Genomic DNA, 20,617 nt, shown 5'->3' with positions numbered 1-20,617 from the left:
TTTTAATTCCTGTCATTGTTGAGTAAAGTGGATTAAACATCTATATGTTGTATTATCATTATTATAATTTAAAGCAGCTATATGTCATGTTATGTCTTCTTATTACTTTCTATTGATGAAAGTATTTGCTGCCTGGATTATTTTATTATTTTATTATTATTTATGAGAGGAAAATACAGCTTTTGTATCGCGTTTGTTTGGATTAGCGTTGAGTTTATTAAAAATGTGAGATACTTCTTGTTTAACAGCAGCATCCTTGATGAATTCCTTGAAACTAAACATGTTTCTGTTTGTGTCTCTACCTGAAACTCTCCTCGCTGACCTACATCCTTCATCCTCATCTGTTTTCAACGTGCAGACTCATCTGATGTGTTTTCCAGGGCAGAGCTCGTCCCTGAGGCGACGTCCCGGAAGTGGACAACAAAACACAACACGAGTTCTGTGCCATCGTCTCCGCTGCCGATCCCTTCACAGAATACCATCATTTCACGTGATGTCAGCTCATCAGAGCCTCGTTACTGTGGCGACCCTGCAGAGTGAAGCGGTTCTCAGGTGTCTCCTCTGCAGAACAGGCCAGGAAGTGTCGAAGGTGCTGCAGGAACAGACTGATTTGTCATTAAGGGGTGGAGGAGCGGAGCCGAGCCTCTGGGGACGGAGGCTGAAGCACATGAAGAAGACGCTTCCTCTGTCAGCTTCTGCACATTCAAGCCTCTTTATGAACTGGATGTTTGAGAACATGGGTTTTTGCCAAAGGTCACGAGTGTCTGAAGAAGTCATGTTGATCTGAGGGATTTTCTCTCGTTACTTCAGATTTAATCAAACTGGTTTTAAAAAATCTATCAGTATTTATTATGTAACAACCAAAAGCATGAAGGGACTCGAACCCTCGATCTTCTGAACCACTTCACTTTTCTGGGTCTGCAGATAAAACATGTGATGCTTCATGTTTCGTGTGCTGTGTTTAATGTTTTCGTATTATTGTAGCTGGTGAATCTTAATAAACATAAAGAAGTTTGCTTTGAGTCGTCAAGACACATGAAAACATTTAAGGAGTCGAGATGAAAGTTCCCTGAATCCTACATTTAAATCTTGGACTCGAGGAAGCAGCAAAGTCCTGAGACGAAAGAAAAGCTCAACTTCATCTTTCAAAGAAAAATGAAATATAGCATCATCCAGCCCTCCTTCTTTAACGCACCCTTTAATTTGCTTCATCTTCTTCAGCATCTGAGAGAGGAGGAGGAGGAGGAGGAGGAGGAGGCTGGCCTTGAGCTGCAGCACGAAAAAAGTGATGAAGGAGGAGAGTGCGAGTGGGAGGGAGAGATGTGGGGGGCCCCTGCTGGTCTCAGTTGGCAGTAATCTCTCGTCCAGGAGCCTCTTCCTCTCAGGGATTTTAGGATTTCTCACTCTGGATGCTGTAGACCGGACTCGGGCTCGCTCTAACTTCCTCGTGTGTGTTTGCGGAGGCTGTGTGTGAGGACGCTGTACGTCTGGCATCCAGACATGGGCCCCTCGTTACGCTCTGGGATTACTGTGTGCCTGGCCCTCGCCTTGGCTCAGGTGCTCACTGTGACCTGCCAGGACGATACCAAGAAAGGTGAGTGACGGCCGTCCCTCTGGGCTCTGATTGGCTTTCTGTGCTGACACCTGATACAGGTTCATACAAAACCGAACAGAAACAGGAATAAATAATGTTCTTTTTGTGTGTGTGTTGAAATAAAGACGCTCCACGATCATTTATAGAGTTTACGTTCATGAAATCAACCTGTCTGCTTGAAATCCAAAGGTTTTTCCTTCTTTTCCATGTTGTGTGTGGATGATTTATGTTGGAGCGGACACGTCTTGTAAACACATTTACTTTGACACATGTTTTTTATGCCTCTGTTTGTTTTTCCCTTTATGATTTGTTTTCTTCCTCCTAAAAAAATATAGGACGTGGTTTCTCTTCCAGATTTTCCAGCAGCTGCAGGTTTTAGTTTGTAAGCTGCAGCTCGGTGTGGTTCAGGAAGGTTAAACTCACGACCTTCACCACGACCTCTGATTACACCTTAATGAGGAACCAGGTTCAAAAGATGATTAGCACCGTGGACACAAAACATCTGGCAAAACATCTGTAAACTCTTCAGGAAATCTTACAGGTGCAAAGAGGTTTTGACGCTGCTCCTAAAAAAAGAAAAGTGACGTTCGTGCTAAAGTTGAGGCAAAATCTCTCAAAGATGAAGATGTGGTTGTTTCCTTTTCGAGCATCGTCTTCTAAAATAAAACGTCCCAGTGTTTGTATGACTGGATCAGAAATACCTCCCCCCCCCCCTGCATGCTGCAGTGCACGCTAAACGCCGTGCACGGGCTATTTCAGTGCGAGGCCGGGGCTGAATGACGGGGTGCTGAGCGCCACGGCTATAATGATGTGGCCTTGTGGAGGGGACGGACAAAAGCAGGCCACTAATTTTGGTCAGACTTTGGGCCAAAAGGCAGACGAGACACACCCATGCAGTGAGAGGAGAGGAGAGCGTCACTCAAGAGAAACTTCATCCAAGGTTGTTTACGACTCTGCAAGGTCGTGACACGAGCAGTCGTCTTCATGAGCAGCGTGAAACAGTCCGGCTGTGGTTCATACAAAAACAAAATACAAATCCTACATCAATGAGGATTCACCCTAATGTCCAGTATTAGATTTTTAATGTCTGGAACGACAGAATCCAATTAGCTTAGCTTAGCATAAAGAGTGGAATCGAAGGGGGAAAGCTAGCCTGGTTTTAACAGGTTTATCAAAAATAAATACTCTTTCCTTGCAGATTTATAAGCTGCCAACATGTGAGTTAAAGAATGAAGTGAATTCTGAAATACGAGCACAAATCAGACGTGATCATTTGCAAACTGCTGCAGTGTAGTTGTTGGTGTAGTTGTTAGTGGTCACTGTTTAGTTAAACTTCTGTGGCCCTGATTGTTGTAATCACTTTAACCAGAGAGGAGACTTTCCTTCCTCGGACTGTTTCCTTTCGTTTGCAGCAAAACAATCCAGCAGTTCACACAGAGAAGGAGAAAAACTATGTCTAACTGGAAGTTTTCAGTTCAACAAAAGTTAGAAAAATAAAGTCTTTATTCTTTTTAAGAGACCAAGCTGCAGAGTAAAGTAAAACAACGATTATAAAAGTGGGAATATAGAAGAAATAAGATCAAAATCAACCTCTAACCAACAGATTTATTATAATAAAAAGCAGTTATTCAAGGAAATAAAGGGAGTGAAGGTTGGATATTGAGAGAGGAGGCCGCTGCACGGACGTTAAACCTCGGAGCGGGAGGCTTCCTCCGGGTGTGGCACCTCTGAGCTCTCCCAAATAAAATCAAACCACAAACTTCTGCCTGAGCCCAACGTATAATAGAGGCTCTGCGGTTTCCCCCTGAAATAACTCGCGTCTCTGAACTGCAGCTTCTCTCTCGGGGAGAGGCTGCACCACATAATTAGTACGTAGGGACGTCACGGAGCTAAAATACAGGGCCTGCAGCAGGTGGCCATTTTTACTTTTACTTTCTTTTCTTTTTTTGTTTTTTAGTCTTTTTAAAACCAAATTGAATTATTTTCATTCTACTGGATGGGTTTTCTCTTGTGTTATCAAAAATATAAACTTAATTTGCTCCTTTTACAGATTATTAACAACTAATTCAATCAAAACCTTCCCGCTGGATGAGACATTTTAATTCTTTTACTTATTTAATTCCTGGACTCAAAAAGAACAAACCTTTGATTTATTCATGTGGTGGAAACTACAGGTCTGATCTCCTCTCACGTTCACAGTCAGAGACAGTGATGATGCATGAAGACACATTTATTGGTTAGTTCACAGCCAGAGGCTCCAGAGTTCAACCACAGTCTAGTCGCTGCCTTGCTCGAGTGCAGGTCAGAGGTGATTTACCTGAAAGCGTCTGAACATCTAATTCTTAAAGTGTCTCAGTTTGAAACCACATCTGTGCCTTTACGTATAAATCACTTATGTCCTGAGGGGAATTCACCTCATATATTTAAATTTTATTCTAAACTACAAACTGAAATGCTGCATCTATAATCTTCTATATTTAAATGTATATGTGCACTTAAAATAAATATCACGTATGATAAATATAGTTCTTTTTAGTTAGAGGATGACAGAACAGACTTTAAATCCCTGTAGCTGGATACTACACTTCCCATGATGCAGCTCTGTCTGTACAGACTCAGCTTGTGTGGTCGATTCTCTTCCGTCTTTAAAGCTCCACACCCACAGTTTAACAGTTTCTCTTTTATAAATACGAGTTATTTCCATTCTCCAGAGGCTGAGGGACAAATCCACTGAATTCCCTTTTTAAATCAAACTGAAATTACACTGTTTTCAATTAGCCGATGAAAGAATTTAGTCATTTAACGATCAAACTGTGACAGACAGACTTTTGCAGCTTTTAGGAGGCTTTTCTTCATACTTTTAAATTCTCCACAAGTCAAGAGGATAAGAAATGTACAATTAAAAGTTTGCTGCAGCATTAAGGTGGATGTGTACATGTTGTTTTATCATATAAAAGGCAGAAGGGGACATGTTGAGACTCCTCGAGGCCGGAGTTAACTCAGGTGCTGGTGTTTACATGGCTCATGGGTCAGGAAGGATCTGTGGTTCACCCATGAGGACGTGAGCTCCACACAGAACCATGTTTACTGGTTCTCAGGCTTCTACCTGCTGATGTTTATTGTATTTATTAGTGATAAATGCTGTAGCCTACTGGTAAAAGGTGGAAATACACTGGGATGGATCGCATTAGTCTTTATTTTATCCTTACGTATGATCTTAATATAATAAATGATGATTTCCTCTGTGCAAATGAGCTCTGAAACAATAACTGAGGGTTTCAAAGTGAAGCGTACGTGCACAGAATCCTCCACATGTTCACCGCTGCTCTGCTCGACTCAGACGATCAAGTGGTTTCACACTGATTCATCTGTTTAATTCAGATTCCGAGGCCGAGCGGCTTCACTCAGCTTTGTCCTGGTGTTTTCAGTGAATCCTGTTGGTTCACTGGTTAGTTTAGTTCCTCCAGAAGCAGAAAGTCTGACTGATTCCTGCTGTTTTGGTCTTGAAGTTGCACAAAGTACATGTTTATGTTCATAGTTTAATTTCTCTGAAGCTAAAAACCTGGTTTTAGTCTTTTTCTGAGCCACAAAGATCCTGTCTGCTCTCGACCTGCACATTTACTCTGTGAACAGGAAGCTGCAGGTGGAAACTGTTGATCTCTCTCGTGGGCTTCAGGCTTCTGTTGTTGTCACTGCAGCTGTTTGCCGTCACCGCTGCCTCCACAATTAAAGCTGAGGAAAGCAGCTCTGTGTGCAGCTCACAGATTTATGAACAGTGCAGGGCCACAGGAATCGTAATTGTTTCAAACTTGTGGAGACGAGCGAGGATCAGATCCAGCAGACGTGAAGTTCAGACCTCTGAGCTGAAACAGATGATACAAGTCCAGACTTTGAGTATACAGAATATATATATAGAAATACTGATCTGCTGTTGTTTGCCTCCACCAACCAGTTCCATTAAATTCTTATCTTTTCGAGGGTTTACACGTATTCCCAATTCCCTCAAGACGTTGCATTCACAAGATGAAAAACATGGATGTGACCTTGACCTTTGACCTCTGACAGATGCACCTCACCAACATCAGTGCATCTGTGAACCTGAAACAAAACAGCCCCAGAAAGCAGATGCGGGTTTTTGTGAAACTTTCCTTCATCTCTCATGAAACAGAAAAGTCTGGAGCTCACGTTAGTGTTAATATAAACGTGGAAGTTGTTTGTCAGGTAGTGTAAAGCAGCTGAGACACTTCAGACTGAAAACCCCATAATGATGCTCAGACTTCACCGGAGGGAACCAGCCTCGGGCGCTGACTGATGTTCTGTCTCGTGAAGATACCTGCACAGAAAATGGCAGCACCTACTCCAACTATCAGATCTGGAGCCCAGAGCCGTGTCGGGTGTGCGTGTGCGACTCAGGGACGGTGGTGTGTGAGGACGTGGTGTGCGAGGAGCTCGGGGACTGTCCCACAACCGAGGCCCCCCCGAGGGCGAGTGTTGCCCCGTGTGCTCGACCGCTGCACCACCTCCTCCCAGCACGGCCCGTAAAACTGGTAATAAATATTTAAGAACCCATTTTAAACCTGATGTTTGAAGAAGGAGTTTTTAAACGTCTTCTTGTGGGCGTTTGTTTGCGCTGGAATGAAAATGACGTGCGGATCTTTTTCATTTGGGATTATTTAGTCACCGTCTTCTCTCGTTTGGTGAAAAGCATAAAATCTACAGGTCATAACCCCCTCCTCCATGTCAGCATGAAACACTGACAGACTGATATCACCAGGCTACCGTAGCTTTTGACACCGACTGTATCAGATGTTCTCTTTCACAAAGATTCCTGCTCGGAGGACGGGAACCTCTACTCCAACAATCAGATATGGTCCCCAGAGCCGTGTCGGGTCTGTGTGTGCGACACGGGGACGGTGGTCTGTGAGGACGTGGTGTGCGAGGACGTAGGTGACTGCCACACCACAGGGATCCCGCAGGGCGAGTGCTGCCCCGTGTGCCTGGCTGCAGGCTCTGGTAAACTCGACGTCCTGGGGTGGTTCTGTCACCTGCAGATTTTCTGTGGCTGCATCTTGGTTTTTGTCGAGACCGAAATCAGCAGTCGGTCAACGTTCCCATCTGCTGCTGATGCTCTTCATCATCTGTGCCAGCCTGAAACCCTCGTCTTCAGGCTCCATCCTCTGCACACCTCCTCACAATGTTGTTTTTGAATCTGTGCTCTGAGCTTCCCGTCACTTTGCAAAAGGAATACATCGAGTTTTTCTTCACTTCTCAATGAACTTTTGTGCAGCAGAAACTTTGGTAGCAGCTTCATCGGCGTTTGAAGTACGAATTGAAGCTGCTCCCGGTTTTACCGTCGCACAAAGGAAGTTGAGCAAGTAACCGGTTGACCTGATGAGGTGTATTCCTCCGGGAACTTGTTCCACCTTCGCCATGTTCTGTGTCGTACTGTTCATTCACTTTATTTGGTCTTAAATGACCAGTTCCTTGTTTTAAAACCCTTATGTGTCGGATTTTCAAAACGTGTGACTTTGGCGACCTCCTGTGGCCATGCTGAAAACTTCTACACATAGGGAGTTTGTAAAAACAGGACTACTTCTCTTGTTGTGTATAAATGTGACGCATGTCGGCGTTTGCTATAAAGTTTAAGATTTAGTATTTGAAGGAAAAGTTTCACATTTTGTGAAAACAGGCTTTAACACCAGGCTCTTTCGAGTTTTTTTGCAAAATGTTGAACTTTTCCTTTAAATCCTGAAATGTTTCGTCACAGTTACTAATTCATTTTCTGTTTCCTGCAGACACCTGCACAGAAAATGGAAAAGTCTACGCCAACAACGACATGTGGAACCCGGAGCCGTGTCGGATCTGCGTGTGCGACATGGGGAACGCCGTGTGCGAGGACGTGGTGTGCGAGGACCTCGGGCCCTGTGAGAAAACGGTGACCCCGGACGGCGAGTGCTGCCCCGTGTGTTTGTCTGCGGCCTCGACGTCGACTCCCAGCGCCGAACCCTCAGCAGGTAAACGTTAAGTCAATGTAAAGGTCCAGGCCTTTTGTTGTTTGGCTTCTAAAACGCTCCACGTGTTCGTGTCCAGTTGAGTCTCAAGGAGAAAGCTGCACCGTCGAGGGAGAAGTCCACCAACACAACGACATCTGGAAACCGGAGCCGTGTCGCGTGTGCGTCTGTGACGCCGGCGTCGCCGTGTGCGATGAGGTGAAGTGCGAAACTGTGTCCAACTGTCAGAAGGTCGTGACCCCCGAGGGACAGTGCTGCCCCGTGTGCGAGAACTTCGCCAGCGCGAGCAGGATGATCGGTGAGACTCATCATCCAATCACATTCCTCCACATGTTCACAGTCACTTCCTGTGTCTGTAACCACACCCAACTGTGATGTCACAATGTACTGACACACCTTGAGTCGTTGATTGGTATTAATTGATAATTGGTATAATATTGTGAAGTTTAATTCATGTGAAAATTATGAGTGCAGTATTTTTAACTCCACTTTTTCTTCCTTCTCTTTAGAAATCATGGGCTTCAAGGTAAATCACAACTAACTCTATTAATTTAATTTAAAACAAATGTAAAAACTATTATTTTTGTTGTCATTTAAAAATAAATGTGATTTTATTTCCGTTCCAGGGACAGAAAGGTGAACCTGGTGATATTCCATATGTAAGTTATCAATCTCTGTACCTGTTTTGTTTTTATTACTTTTACTTCACAGCTTCCTTCTGTAATATGTATCTGTATCATATTTCCTATAGGTGGTCGGTCTGCCTGGACACGTGGGACCATCGGTGGGTTTTACTGCTTTTACTCCCACTACTTTATTCTGACATGTACAGTGTGTATAACTGGATAATATAATATATATAAAGTACACCAGTTTGGGCACTAGGGGGCACTAAAATCTCCAAACTAACTGTTTCTGCCTTTATTAGAGTCACAGTTTTTTTTATTGATTATAATTATTAGAAAACATCTGTCTGCACATGTTGATGAATATTAATGGAGGATGTCCACTTGCTACAGGATATTAATTATACACTTTGGTTGATGAACTCATTTTGCTTGTCAACATGGCTTCATGATTTTTATCTTAGAGCTATTTGAAATATCGTATATAAAATATAATATATAACTGTCATGTACTCTTTGTGTTTGGGTCTCAGGGTCCTCCTGGAGGTCAGGGCAACACTGGACCAAGAGGCTTTAAAGGCAGACGGGTGAGTTTCACTCGATTCCTGTGACGTCCTCAGTGGGCGACCATCACAAGAACCTGAGAAAACATGAACAGACATGAACTGTGTGTTCCTCTCTCATCGCTGATACGTTTCCATTCAACCTGCAGGGCTTCGCGGGGCCTCCAGGTATTGACGGAGAGCCCGGCATTCCAGGAAATCCAGGACAATCAGGACCCCCGGGCCAAATCGCTCCCCCTGGGGTGAGTCTTTCCCTGAGTCAGGGGCCACTTGACTTGTTTCACTGATGTGTGATTTCTCTGAGCGTTTATGAATAACTTCTTCTCAACAGGGAGCCCTGGCGTCTCAGATGGCCTTAGGGTTCGGTGAGAAGTCTAGTGTGGCTGGGATGGTGACAGGAACGAGGGTGAGTGCTGCTTAGCTGTACAGGACAAATATTAAATTACCTATATTAACATTTATATGATGCAAAGATCTTTTTTTTATCATCTAAAGAGTGAGTTGTGATTTCAGGGTGAAGCAGGACCACGAGGACCTCCAGGATCCAACGGAGCACAAGTAAGTTCTGATGATTCGACGGCTTCATTTATTTAGTCATTTTCTTTGACTGATTAACTCAGGTCTTTGAATAATATTTATGACATAATGTTATTATCTGCTGCTCTCAGGGGCCGAGTGGCGGTCAGGGAATCCCAGGAGACGCTGGAGATCCAGGACAGATGGTGAGGAAAACTTCTCCATCTTTATTAAACTCTAAACCTGAGATGTTGAGAGTTGATTTAAACGTGTTTGTCCGCAGGGTGAGTCGGGTCGTCGAGGACCAGACGGGCCTTCAGGAAAAGCCGGACCTGACGTGAGTCAAGCATTATTATTAATGCACTTAGTCTAATAATAATCATATTCTTCTGGCTGGTATCATCCTAACTATCTTTCAATGTTCTGCTCAGGGACAACCCGGAGCAGCCGGTGCTCCAGGAGAACCAGGATATCTAGGATCTGGGGTAACGTTGTCTCCCACAGTTCAAGTCGTTAAATGAATTCTACTAATAATATTATTAAGTTGAAAAACTCAGTCTGTTCTAATTGAGGCTGAACATAGACTGTGACTGGTAATTCAAGTTAATTAGATTGGTGGTTTTCTTCAGGGTGCACGAGGATTCCCAGGACTCCCAGGGCTCCCAGGACTGAAAGGTCCCCTGGTCAGTCACACGTCTTTAACATCATACGTTACACTTTTATCACTTCAGGCAGTTTTTCATGAATTTAAATCTCTTCTTCAGGGAAACTCGGGTCTTCTCGGGTCGAGAGGTGAGACCGGAACAGTTGGAACGAAGGTACGAACACGTCACAGGACATTTTTATGATATAAACCCGAAGAGTCTGATGGTTTGACGTCTCATTGTTTGTGTGTCTTTGTGTTTTTAGGGTTCGTCTGGTACTTCTGGTACGATGGGAGCTTCTGGTCCACTGGTAGGAACCACACAGTAAGAACCTCAGCTCAGTGTTTGTGATTCACAGCCTCATGTGCGACACTCGTCTGTTTCAGGGGCCAGCAGGTCTGCAGGGAGAGCGAGGCCGAGCCGGCCCAACTGGACCTGTGGTAAACAAACTCATCTGTTCTACGTGTGTTTGAAAAGATAAAAACCATGTTGCAGGACTGAGAACTTTTCTTTCTCTTCTTCTTTAAGGGGAAACGTGGGACGTCCGGACATGTCGGCAAACCAGGTCCTCTGGTAAGAACCAATAAGAACAGTGGAAATGTGGTTTAGTGGTTCCTCGGTAAACCAGCAGTTATTAAACTATATATACAAGTTTGTTTTGTTGCAGGTATTTGGGCCTTTGACACAAAATCATCACACAATCACTCTCATAATTGTTATATTATGTTATTAATGTTTCTTACAGGGTCCACTGGGAATCACCGGTGTGCCAGGATTTCCCGGGAGCCCAGGAATGAAGGTGAGATCTTTTATAATCTATAATCTGTGACAGTTTTCATCCATATTTAGTTTATAAAACCTTTTGTTTTGGCCCCTGGAGACTCCAGTGTTCGTTTCATGCATCAACATTGTGTATCTACGGCTGTTGGACGGTTTCTTGTGACATAAAACTTAAAATGTGTTGTGTGCTCCAGGGGGAAGCGGGACCGACCGGAGTGAGAGGGAGTCCAGGACAGCAGGGATCCAGAGGGGACGCCGGACATGTCGGACCCCAGGGACAAACAGGACTACAGGTGTGTTAGAATCAAATCAAATATCTCCGCTGTTTGCAGGTGTTTCTTTTAAAGTTTGGCAGTTATCAGTTAATATCTTGTTTTATCACAGGGAGCAGAAGGAGCTGATGGAGCTCCAGGTGCTCGAGGTCAAGCTGTAAGTGAAACTACGTGAATTATGAAGATTTAAAGAATCCTTCCCTGTTTAAGATTTTCTCAAATATCCTCCTCCTCCTCCTCCTCAGGGTCTGGGAGGCGTTCAGGGTCCGGCGGGTTTGGCGGGGCCACCCGGTGCCCCTGGCTCCCAGGGGACGACAGGAGGAGACGGACCCAAGGGCCAATTGGTACGAGCACGAATATGATTCCCCCAGTTTTTAAATATGTGTTTGTAACTTTGCTCTGGGAGATTGACGTGTTTTATTTACAGGGTGACGTCGGAGTGGCTGGATTTAAAGGAGAAGCTGGATTCAAGGGAGAAAGAGTGAGTCAAATATAAATTAGACTGTTTGACGTCTTTGTTGGGAAACAACTCCGGTGATTCTCTGGTTTCTGTTTCCTACGTGATGTCAGGGCGACCACGGTGTTCAGGGACCATTTGGCCCGATGGGAGAGGACGGCAAGCGCGGCCCCCGAGGAGACGGAGGATCCCTCGGACTTCCAGGACCTCAAGGAGAGATGGTGAGTCGACCGTTTTCAGGATCCTTTGAGCAGAGAGCAAAATGTATTGTAAACTCAAATCTCATCAGAACTTTCCTTCATTTGTTTTAGGGAGTTCCAGGAAACAGAGGTTTCCCCGGTGGTGATGGTTTACCAGGCCCAAAGGCGAGTTGACATTAAAACACATTCAATTTAACTACTGTTCTCAGCCATGATTCTTCTTGTGCACTTTGAGTTTTAAATTTAAATATATTTGTGTCCACAGGGAGGTCCGGGTGAGAGAGGGCTGTCTGGATCAGGTGGTCCCAAAGGGTTAGAAGGAGACTTGGGACGCGGTGGAGAGCCGGGTCTAACAGGAGCTCGGGTAAACATGGGATATCGTCTTTTACCATTGAGAAGTGATTCAAACCCGACTGCAGCATTCAAATGTTGACATCTGTTTGATGACGTGTCTTGTTCCACAGGGTCTGACCGGACTCATCGGTGCTCAGGGGGCTGAGGGAAAACAAGGACCCATGGTGCGCACACAACTCGTCAACATCTCACTTCTCACCCTATCAGATAAAGAGGAATCCGGTCCTCCTCCGGGCCTCGAGCACAATGTGTGGTATCTGCTGCACCACGGCATGAATTTAATTTTCTCTCTGTGTTCACAGGGCTCAGCAGGAGACGACGGCAAACAAGGCCCAGCTGGTTCCACTGGAAACAGAGGAGCTGCAGGAGCGATGGGGCTGCCGGGCCCAAAGGGCTTCGCTGTCAGTATGAATGTTGCTCGGCAAATAGAACGATGTTACACAATGTTGTTGTGATGCACACATGAGGAGGAGAAGGCGATTGTCTGTTTTGCAGAAAATTTAAACAACTTAAGACGCTTCATAACAACTGATGACGACTTCTGTGTTTCCTGTTGTTTCTTTAGGGTGATGCTGGAAAGATCGGAGAGGCAGGAAGTGCAGGACCTCCGGGTCAAAGGGTAAACACCATCTTTATTCATATAACACAATGTGAACTTCTTACGACTCCACTCTCCTCATCAACGTACAGATGCTGATTCACTTTCACTGTCTTCTAGGGACTGAATGGAAAAGAGGGAGAAGAGGGCGCTGCTGGACCAGCAGGACCAGCTGTAAGCATCCCACCATGTTGACAAAACCACAGAGGATCAACAACGTGGAGATTAAATGTAATTTGTTGTTTTCCAGGGTTCTGCAGGAAAACGAGGAGAGCAGGGACCTCAGGGACTCCACGGTTTCCAGGTACACTGCTTCCTGTCATTATGAAATCAGACATTTATTTACACGCTATCAGTTGATATTCTCTGTTATTCCCTTTAGCATTAATACAAAGTGGTTTGGTGTTTTTTTAGGGTTTGCCCGGACTGCCAGGCACACCCGGAGAGTCAGGAAAACCCGGTGCTGAGGTACGATGAGAAAACTATCATTCTTTTTTTGCACGAGCAGTAAAAGTCAGTTTAATTTAGACTTTAAATCACGTGTCATCATGTTTTCCCAGGGCCTTGCTGGAGAGGCTGGGACTGCCGGAGGTACTGGTTCACGGGTGAGTTCACCTGCAGCTCAGATTCAGTTCCTACAGTGAAATTCAACCCCAGGAGCAGTAAGACATCGGTGCATGTCTGTAACTGCTGTTTGTCCTTGTAGGGAGAAAGAGGCGCCCCCGGAGAAAGAGGTGAAATCGGCCCCAATGGGGTGTTGGGACCCAAAGGTAGTCCAGGTGGACCAGGACCAGATGGGCCAAAGGTATCGTAACCATACAACTGAAAAGGGAAGGTTAAAATCCTGCATAATTTTGATTTGCTGCATTAAAACCTGTGATATGTTCCTGGATGTTTTAGGGAAGCTCTGGTCCAGCGGGTGGTGTTGGGGAACCAGGGGGTCCAGGACTTCAGGGGATGCCAGGAGAGAGAGGCATACCCGGACCTTCAGGCCCGAAAGGAGATGGTGTAAGTTAAAGAATAGAATTAGATCGTCTGCAAAGAAACGGAGGAGATCCTCAGGGGAGCAAGATATCTGCTACTGAAGGAAAATGAACCTGAACCAATGATTTCTTCTCACAGGGTTCTGTTGGAGACAAAGGTCTGGAGGGTAAAGCCGGATCTGATGGTGCACGGGTGAGTCGGGTCATCAAGATGTTCAGGACATGACAAAAATGTACTGAAGCCACAAACATTTCCACTTTCAAACCATCATCATATATTTATTCATTTGATTTAAAGGGACTTCCTGGTTCTGTTGGACCTGTCGGCTCCAGTGGACCCAACGGAGACAAGGTGAGTTTAAAAACACAACAAACACAGTTGTAGATCAGATCTAAATGAAGGGAAAGTCAAATATTCCAGTTTTAAATACACACATGAAGGAACATCTTTGCTTTGTTTCCTCTATTTCAGGGTGAACCCGGCTCCGCAGGACCTACAGGACGCAGAGGAACCAGGGGAATCGCCGTCAGTGCAACATCTTCCTTTTACATCTGACGTTTAATTGACTGGAAGTTTAATGTTTTTCTTATTGAAGACTGTATTTGTGTGTGGTGATGATATTAACAGGGTTCTACTGGTGACTCTGGTCCCACTGGTGCTGTTGGATTTCCTGGAACTTCTGTAAGTGGCCACGTAAGACAGACACAGTTTCAGGCTTCAGGAATAAATACTGGACTAATGTCTGGCTTCTCTCCCAGGGTGTGGATGGTCAGCCCGGGGTCAAAGGTGAAACCGGTGAGCAAGGCCTGAAGGGAGAAGTGGGACCATTCGGACCTCAGGGGACGGCCGGGAAACCAGGAGCACAGGTACACACCCGAGAACATGGAGGAAACTGTTGTAGAAGGAAGAAACATTTAGTTGATCTCAGGTGATTATTGGTGTTTTTATTTTAGGGACCTGTTGGTGTAACTGGACTGAAAGGAGGCAGAGGAACACAGGGTCAAACAGTAAGACTTTTACTTCATAACTTTAATTTGGTTTCTCAACAGTTTGTATAAATGTTATAACTAAGCAAACATTAATATTATTCTGATAATAAAGTGTTTTATTCCCACAGGGCTCTCCTGGTTTTCCCGGTTTGCCCGGAGGAGTTGGACCAGCTGGTTCTCTTGTGAGTTCATTCATTCCCTTAAATGAAAATATCACATAAAGAAAAATTCACACTGACCCAGAACCTGTTTGCATGTTTCAGGGAGCTGTGGGGGCAGATGGGCCCTTAGGTGCTCCAGGAAAGCAAGGCCCTGGTGGTCTTCAGGGAGAGAACGGAGCCGGAGGACGTCAGGGGGAGTCAGGACCCTCGGGCCCCTCGGGCGGCCCTGGAGAGAAGGGAGACTCTGGAGAGGACGGTCCTTCGGTGAGAAAGAGTTCAGACTTTGCTTGTATCGAAGCAGCCGTTGATAAATAAGTCCAGAGATGATTCAACTGGATGTCTGCTCTTGTGTTTGTCTGTCAGGGGCCTGACGGACCTCCAGGACCTGCAGGAGCCACAGGACAGCGAGGCATCGTGGGTCAGCCTGGACTCAGAGGAGAGGCAGGCATGCTGGGACTTCCAGGTCCTGCTGTGAGTAATCCTGCTCACAAAGCCAGACTGCATCTCTCTAACAGGGATGAAATGATGATGTGAACAAGTTGCTTCTTCGTTTCTCAGGGTCCACCAGGAAAATCTGGAACCCCTGGAACACAGGGCGGCAAAGGGCCCGCTGGTGGAGTTGGTTTACCAGGAGCCACCGGACCGAGAGGAGACGCCGGCCCAGAGGTTCGTCCTTGTACCTACTTAATATTTGTTTTATTCTTTGTGGACGATTCAAAAATGTACATGTTTATTCTCCCTTTGCTTCTAATGTTGTCATGTGTTTTTTCAGGGTATTGCCGGAGTAGAGGGGTCCCCTGGTAAAGACGGTCTTCTAGGAGACAGGGTGAGGTTGAATACATGGTGTTGGTGTGTTTTTATACAAGTAGTGGATTGTGGACTGTGTCATCACTGATGTTGTGTGTGTTTCCAGGGAGACAGAGGAAATCCTGGTCCAGAGGGTCTGGCTGGTGTCACCGGGTCTCCTGGAACCGAGGGCCCGGTGGGATTTACCGGCAGCCCGGGACAAGTTGGTGAAACTGTGAGTAAATAGAAATACAACAAACTGCATCCGTCAGCCACATATTCTCTGTCGCTACTGTCACAAATACAAGCTCAGCTCCATCAAGTCTTTCTGCTTGTTTTGAGTTTAGGGCGCCAGAGGCTCCGCTGGACCCCAAGGACAACCCGGAGTACGGGGGAAAGTGGTAAACAAGCAATACCAATTTCTCCACCTTATTTCAACTGTTTAAAATGTACAATAAAACTAATTGTTACTTATTTCCCATGACGTGCTGAAGTGTAATCCTTTGTCTGCTCTAAGGGCCCTCAAGGACCACAAGGAGAGAAGGGGGCCATTGGAGAGCAGGGAGAGCAGGGTCAGAAAGGACACAGAGGTTTCACCGGTCTCCACGGCCTCCCGGGAATAACTGTGAGCAAAATATTTTCCAACTTCCTGCGGAGACAGATGCTCCAAACTTCAGACTAAACAAACTAAATGAAATGATCTTCTTCGTCAGGGGGCCACAGGAGAGACAGGACTTACAGGTATTGTTGGACCAGCTGGACATAGGGTGAGTGTGTGAATGCAGCATGCTGGGAAAATTAAAGTCAGACCAGTTAAAAATCTGCATTATTTCTCATTGTACACGTGTCACTGTTTAACAACCGTACAGGGCCCTCCAGGAGTGTTGGGTCCCGCAGGAAACGAAGGAAACATCGGTCAGCCCGGACCAATGGGAGCTCCCGGGAGCAGAGGATCCAGTGGAGACATCGGAGCTCAGGTGACACAAGATTACATTTTTTATCCCAGAGAGAAGATTTAAATGAATTAAATCCTTGTTCATGATGGAGAGCCTCATGTATCATTTCTTTGACAGGGTCCACCTGGTGATGAAGGACCTTCCGGCCCTCCTGGCCCCCCAGGGCCTCCCTCTGCGCTGATGGAAGACTTCATGGTCGCCCCGATGGATTACTACGGGAACGACGACACTCCACATGCTATGGAATTCTTCGAGGCAGATGATCCACCCCCGGAGTTGAAAGATGAAGCCCTTCCCAATAAGAACGCAGCCGCCCTACGCGCAGACACCGGCGTCCACGCCACCCTGAAGACCCTCAGCGGACATCTGCAGAACCTGCGCATTCCTGACGGCAGCAAGATGAACCCAGCGAAAACCTGCCAGGACATTAAGCTGTGCTACCCCCAGAAGAAGAGCGGTGAGGGACCTGTTTCTCTTATTTAGACGGCACATATGTACAGATATGACCAGGTGATCTAACTCCTTCCCTCTGATTCAGGTGAGTACTGGATTGATCCAAACCAGGGCAGCACCAAAGACGCCATCAGGGTCTTCTGTAATATGGAGAACGGTGAAACCTGCATCTCCGCCAATCCGGAAAACATTCCCCGCAAAGCCTGGTGGACGAAATCCAGTCCCAGCGCCAACAAACCCGTGTGGTTCGAAGCCACCATGAACGGTGGAATCAGAGTAAGATCCCAAAAGATTTGTTTGGACACGTGCATCTTGCAACAGCTTTAAAATCTTGAGTCTGACATGTTCTGACATCTATTTTCAGTTCGCCTACGGAAACAAGGAGGAGCTGCCCAATGCAGTGGCTGTTCAAATGAAGCTGCTGCAGCTGCTGTCCTCGGCGTCGCACCAGAACGTCACCTACCACTGCAGGAACAGCGTGGCTTATAAAGACGCCCAGAGCAGCAACCTGAAGAAAGCTCTGGTCCTCAAAGGCTCCAACGGCCAGGAGCTGAGAGCGCAGGGCAACAACCGCCTCCGCTACACCGTCATCGAGGACGGCTGCTCGGTACGGCTTCTACTGAATACTCAGATTTGACTTAAAGTGAATAGGACAGAAATGAAATGCTTTAACTTTCTGTTTCCCCTCAGGAATCAAATGGAAACTGGGGCAAGACAGTGATCGAGTACAGGACTCAAACCTCGGCCAGGCTGCCCATCATGGACTTGGCCCCCATGGACGTCGGAAAGCCGGATCAGGAGTTCGGCCTGGACATTGGCCCCGTGTGCTTCTCATAAATCCCCAGCACAACGTGCCACTATACATGGACTCCTCTCCCTGTGAGCGCAACGCTTCTTCACACATGGCGGCATTTCCCTCAAGTCCAGTGTGTTTTACTGTGTGTGCAGACGAGAGCTGTGCAACTGACTCTGACATAATTTATTCACCTCGTCGGTAAATGTACAATCTGGTGCTCTGCAGGGAAATGCATGAGGGCGGAGAGAAAGAAATGTCTGAGGTGTGAAATGAAAGGAGGAAGAAAGGAGGTGGGGTTAAGATTGACTGTAAACTTGTATAAACTGAAAAAACAGGCAATATTAAATCTTTAATGTCTCTATCAGGAGGACGAGAATGGAAAAATGTTCTTATTTTTTACTTGTGATGTTTCCTTCCAGTAAATACACGTCCAGATGTGTGGAGAGAAGAGTTTAAAAGCCAACAACTGTAATTTTAATGGAATAAAAAGTGAAAATCAAGCTTGAACCTAAATTATTCAGTTCTCTGCAGGAACTCATTTACTCTTTCAACAGAAAAAACTTTTTTATTTTATTTCCTTTTCAAACTACGTGTAAATGCAACATATGACTGTAAATTGCTAATGATTTGTTCATTGTTGATGTGGATGTGGAATAAACGTCTTTCTCTGGAATGGCTGAAGTGAGAAGAAAATGAATAAACACTCGGTTTCCCCTCGTGAGCAGCAACATTTTGACGTTACTCGAAGTGAACCACTGGAGGGAGACAACTCTTTTGTTAAAACAGTAAATCCGAGTTGAGAGCTTTCACCTGAACTTCAGCAGACGACTGGAACCTGCAGGTTAGTCTGTGATCCACCATAAAATGTATTTCTTGGAACATAACCACACGCTGGTTTTCTGATTTACCAAAACCAAGTGAAACGTCGACTTCAACCTTGAACTCTCGTCCCCGTTGCTCGCTGTTGGCTCCACTTTCATGTGTCTGCGTGCTCATGGGCGTGTGAGCACAGCCGATGAGAAAGAGGAGAAAGAAAATAAAGAGGCAGAGAGAGGGAGCGAGAAGGCGCCCTGACAGGAAGAAAGAGAGCCAGAGTTCAGGCCGCACATGTTTCTGGGTCGACCCCTCCGCTCGCCGCTCGGTGAAAGACGTGACACTCTCGCCGTTTCCTGCCGCCCGGGCCTCGCTCCACATCTGTCGAGGTGGTCATTTTTAGCCGGGGCTGCTATTTTCATTACAGCACATGGAAAAAAAATGATCAGAGGTAAAAAGGAAACCGAGCTGATCCAAGTTTTTTTTTATTATAACGTACAAGCTGCTCAGTTTGTAGCAACAAGAAAAAGACAAAATTACTTAAGATGGAAAAACAGTCTCTTGGTTTCTTGAATTATTAAGATTCTTGAATTATTCTCTGAAAAATCTGATGAAAATGTCAAATTAAACGTCCGATCTTACAATGTTAAGGATAGTGACAATAAAATGGGGCTGATAGGAGATTGAAATCAAAGTTATGACAGTGAATCCTGAAGGGAACATGAATATTTATACATTTCACATGATTCAACCTCTGGGAACCATGAAGATCTGAAATATCATCCATCTAATAATTATTCAGTTTGGAGCAAAGTGTTCAACCGACACTAGAAGATAAAAACGTGCTTTAATCATGTTGTTATTATTACAAAATGACATGTGGGGGCGCTGGTTCACAGAATCAGTGTGATCCAGCTGCTCAGGCTTTAATTGGCCTCGTGTCACGTCACAGAACCAGAAGTCCTCGCTCATTTCCTGAGGAAATAAACCAAATCCTCCTCCTTCTCTATCTTTCATCTCTTCTTTCTCTGTCTCCCTCTCTCTGCAAACCTGACGTACGTTCAGTCCACTTCACAGAACAGTTCTGTTCCACTCGACGTGTTTGAGGCCGCTTCACCCAAACGGGGAGCGCTGCAGTCCACGACCCTGAGATGACTTGGCAGCGACGCCCAGATCCTGACTGGGGTGTCTCTTGTTCGCCGAGGAGCCTCGATGAGATTTCCCAGCTACTCCTTTTCCTTCCTGTGCCCCCTCCAACCCCACCTCACCGACGCCCTCCACAACACTTAAAGAACACAGGGAAAGATCATGAGAAAGGATCCGACTATATGAACCTGAGTTATTCTCACTGGCATGTAAACAATCGAGGGAAAGTCATAAAGTTGTTTAAAGTGGGAACGTGTTGGTTCAAAAGGAACATTTGCTCGTTTGTAGCATTGGAGCCGTTGATGGAGTCATTTAAACTTTCAGGCGAGGGTTAAATAAAAGTTAATGGTGCAACTAAGCTGGCTTCTTATCCACGTGGGGTGGAAATCTGTGGATCTCCATTTTCCAGACAGTTAACTCCTGGTGCAGACCATGAAATCCAGGGTCAAAGGTCACCGAACTTGACTTGAACAACTTGCACGGACTTACTTCCCCACAGGAAAGTTAACAGGCTACTAACTGTGTTAGTTTACAGAAGATCTTTGCAGAAAATGGAAATTTAGCTATTTTTATAGTGAAATATTCAATGGAGGGAAAGTGTCTCTAATGTCTAATTAGAAATCACTTCCTTCAATCACACAAAAAAAAAACATGACAGTGGAGCTCTTCACAAGGGTGCTGCCTCTCTCCACCACACACACACACACACACACACACACACACACACACACACACACACACACACACACACACACACACACACACACACACACACACACACACACACACACACACACACAGTGGAGGTCGTAGCTGATCGAAGAGGAAATGGGCCGATTTAACATCCCACCTTTTCCCAGATCCTGGGCGGAGCCTGTGCCTGGTGGCAGCGATGGAGAACAATGGCAGGAAACTGGG

The 20,617-nt window shown here is 45.6% G+C and overlaps 1 protein-coding gene across 2 annotated transcripts; it reads left to right on the top strand.

The window, feature by feature from the left end:
• Positions 1-1,328: 1,328 nt before the first annotated feature.
• Positions 1,329-18,253, top strand: LOC118103195 (collagen alpha-2(V) chain-like). 2 transcript variants are annotated; one of them, XM_035149855.2, is made up of 56 exons: positions 1,329-1,594; positions 6,419-6,607; positions 7,390-7,608; positions 7,685-7,903; positions 8,115-8,131; positions 8,232-8,264; positions 8,357-8,389; positions 8,765-8,818; positions 8,944-9,036; positions 9,126-9,200; positions 9,308-9,352; positions 9,463-9,516; positions 9,594-9,647; positions 9,742-9,795; positions 9,940-9,993; positions 10,075-10,128; positions 10,220-10,264; positions 10,341-10,394; positions 10,483-10,527; positions 10,700-10,753; positions 10,929-11,027; positions 11,119-11,163; positions 11,252-11,350; positions 11,434-11,487; positions 11,577-11,684; positions 11,775-11,828; positions 11,929-12,027; positions 12,128-12,181; positions 12,320-12,418; positions 12,583-12,636; positions 12,736-12,789; positions 12,866-12,919; positions 13,030-13,083; positions 13,176-13,220; positions 13,322-13,420; positions 13,516-13,623; positions 13,738-13,791; positions 13,897-13,950; positions 14,071-14,124; positions 14,227-14,280; positions 14,358-14,465; positions 14,553-14,606; positions 14,717-14,770; positions 14,852-15,013; positions 15,113-15,220; positions 15,308-15,415; positions 15,522-15,575; positions 15,663-15,770; positions 15,883-15,936; positions 16,053-16,160; positions 16,249-16,302; positions 16,405-16,512; positions 16,609-16,948; positions 17,030-17,220; positions 17,309-17,551; positions 17,635-18,253. In XM_035149855.2, exons 1-56 carry the CDS (start codon positions 1,501-1,503, stop codon positions 17,779-17,781), a joined length of 4,935 nt encoding a protein of 1,644 aa, XP_035005746.2. In that variant the 5' UTR covers positions 1,329-1,500; the 3' UTR covers positions 17,782-18,253. The 2 variants fall into 2 exon arrangements, with proteins under 2 accessions (XP_035005746.2, XP_047194978.1); XM_047339022.1 differs by lacking the exon at positions 6,419-6,607.
• Positions 18,254-20,617: the final 2,364 nt, after the last annotated feature.

Source organism: Hippoglossus stenolepis, chromosome 24, assembly GCF_022539355.2.
Source record: "Hippoglossus stenolepis isolate QCI-W04-F060 chromosome 24, HSTE1.2, whole genome shotgun sequence".
Lineage (NCBI taxonomy): Eukaryota > Metazoa > Chordata > Actinopteri > Pleuronectiformes > Pleuronectidae > Hippoglossus > Hippoglossus stenolepis.
Note: the sequence above shows the minus strand (reverse complement) of the source record. Positions and strands in the feature narration are given on the sequence as shown.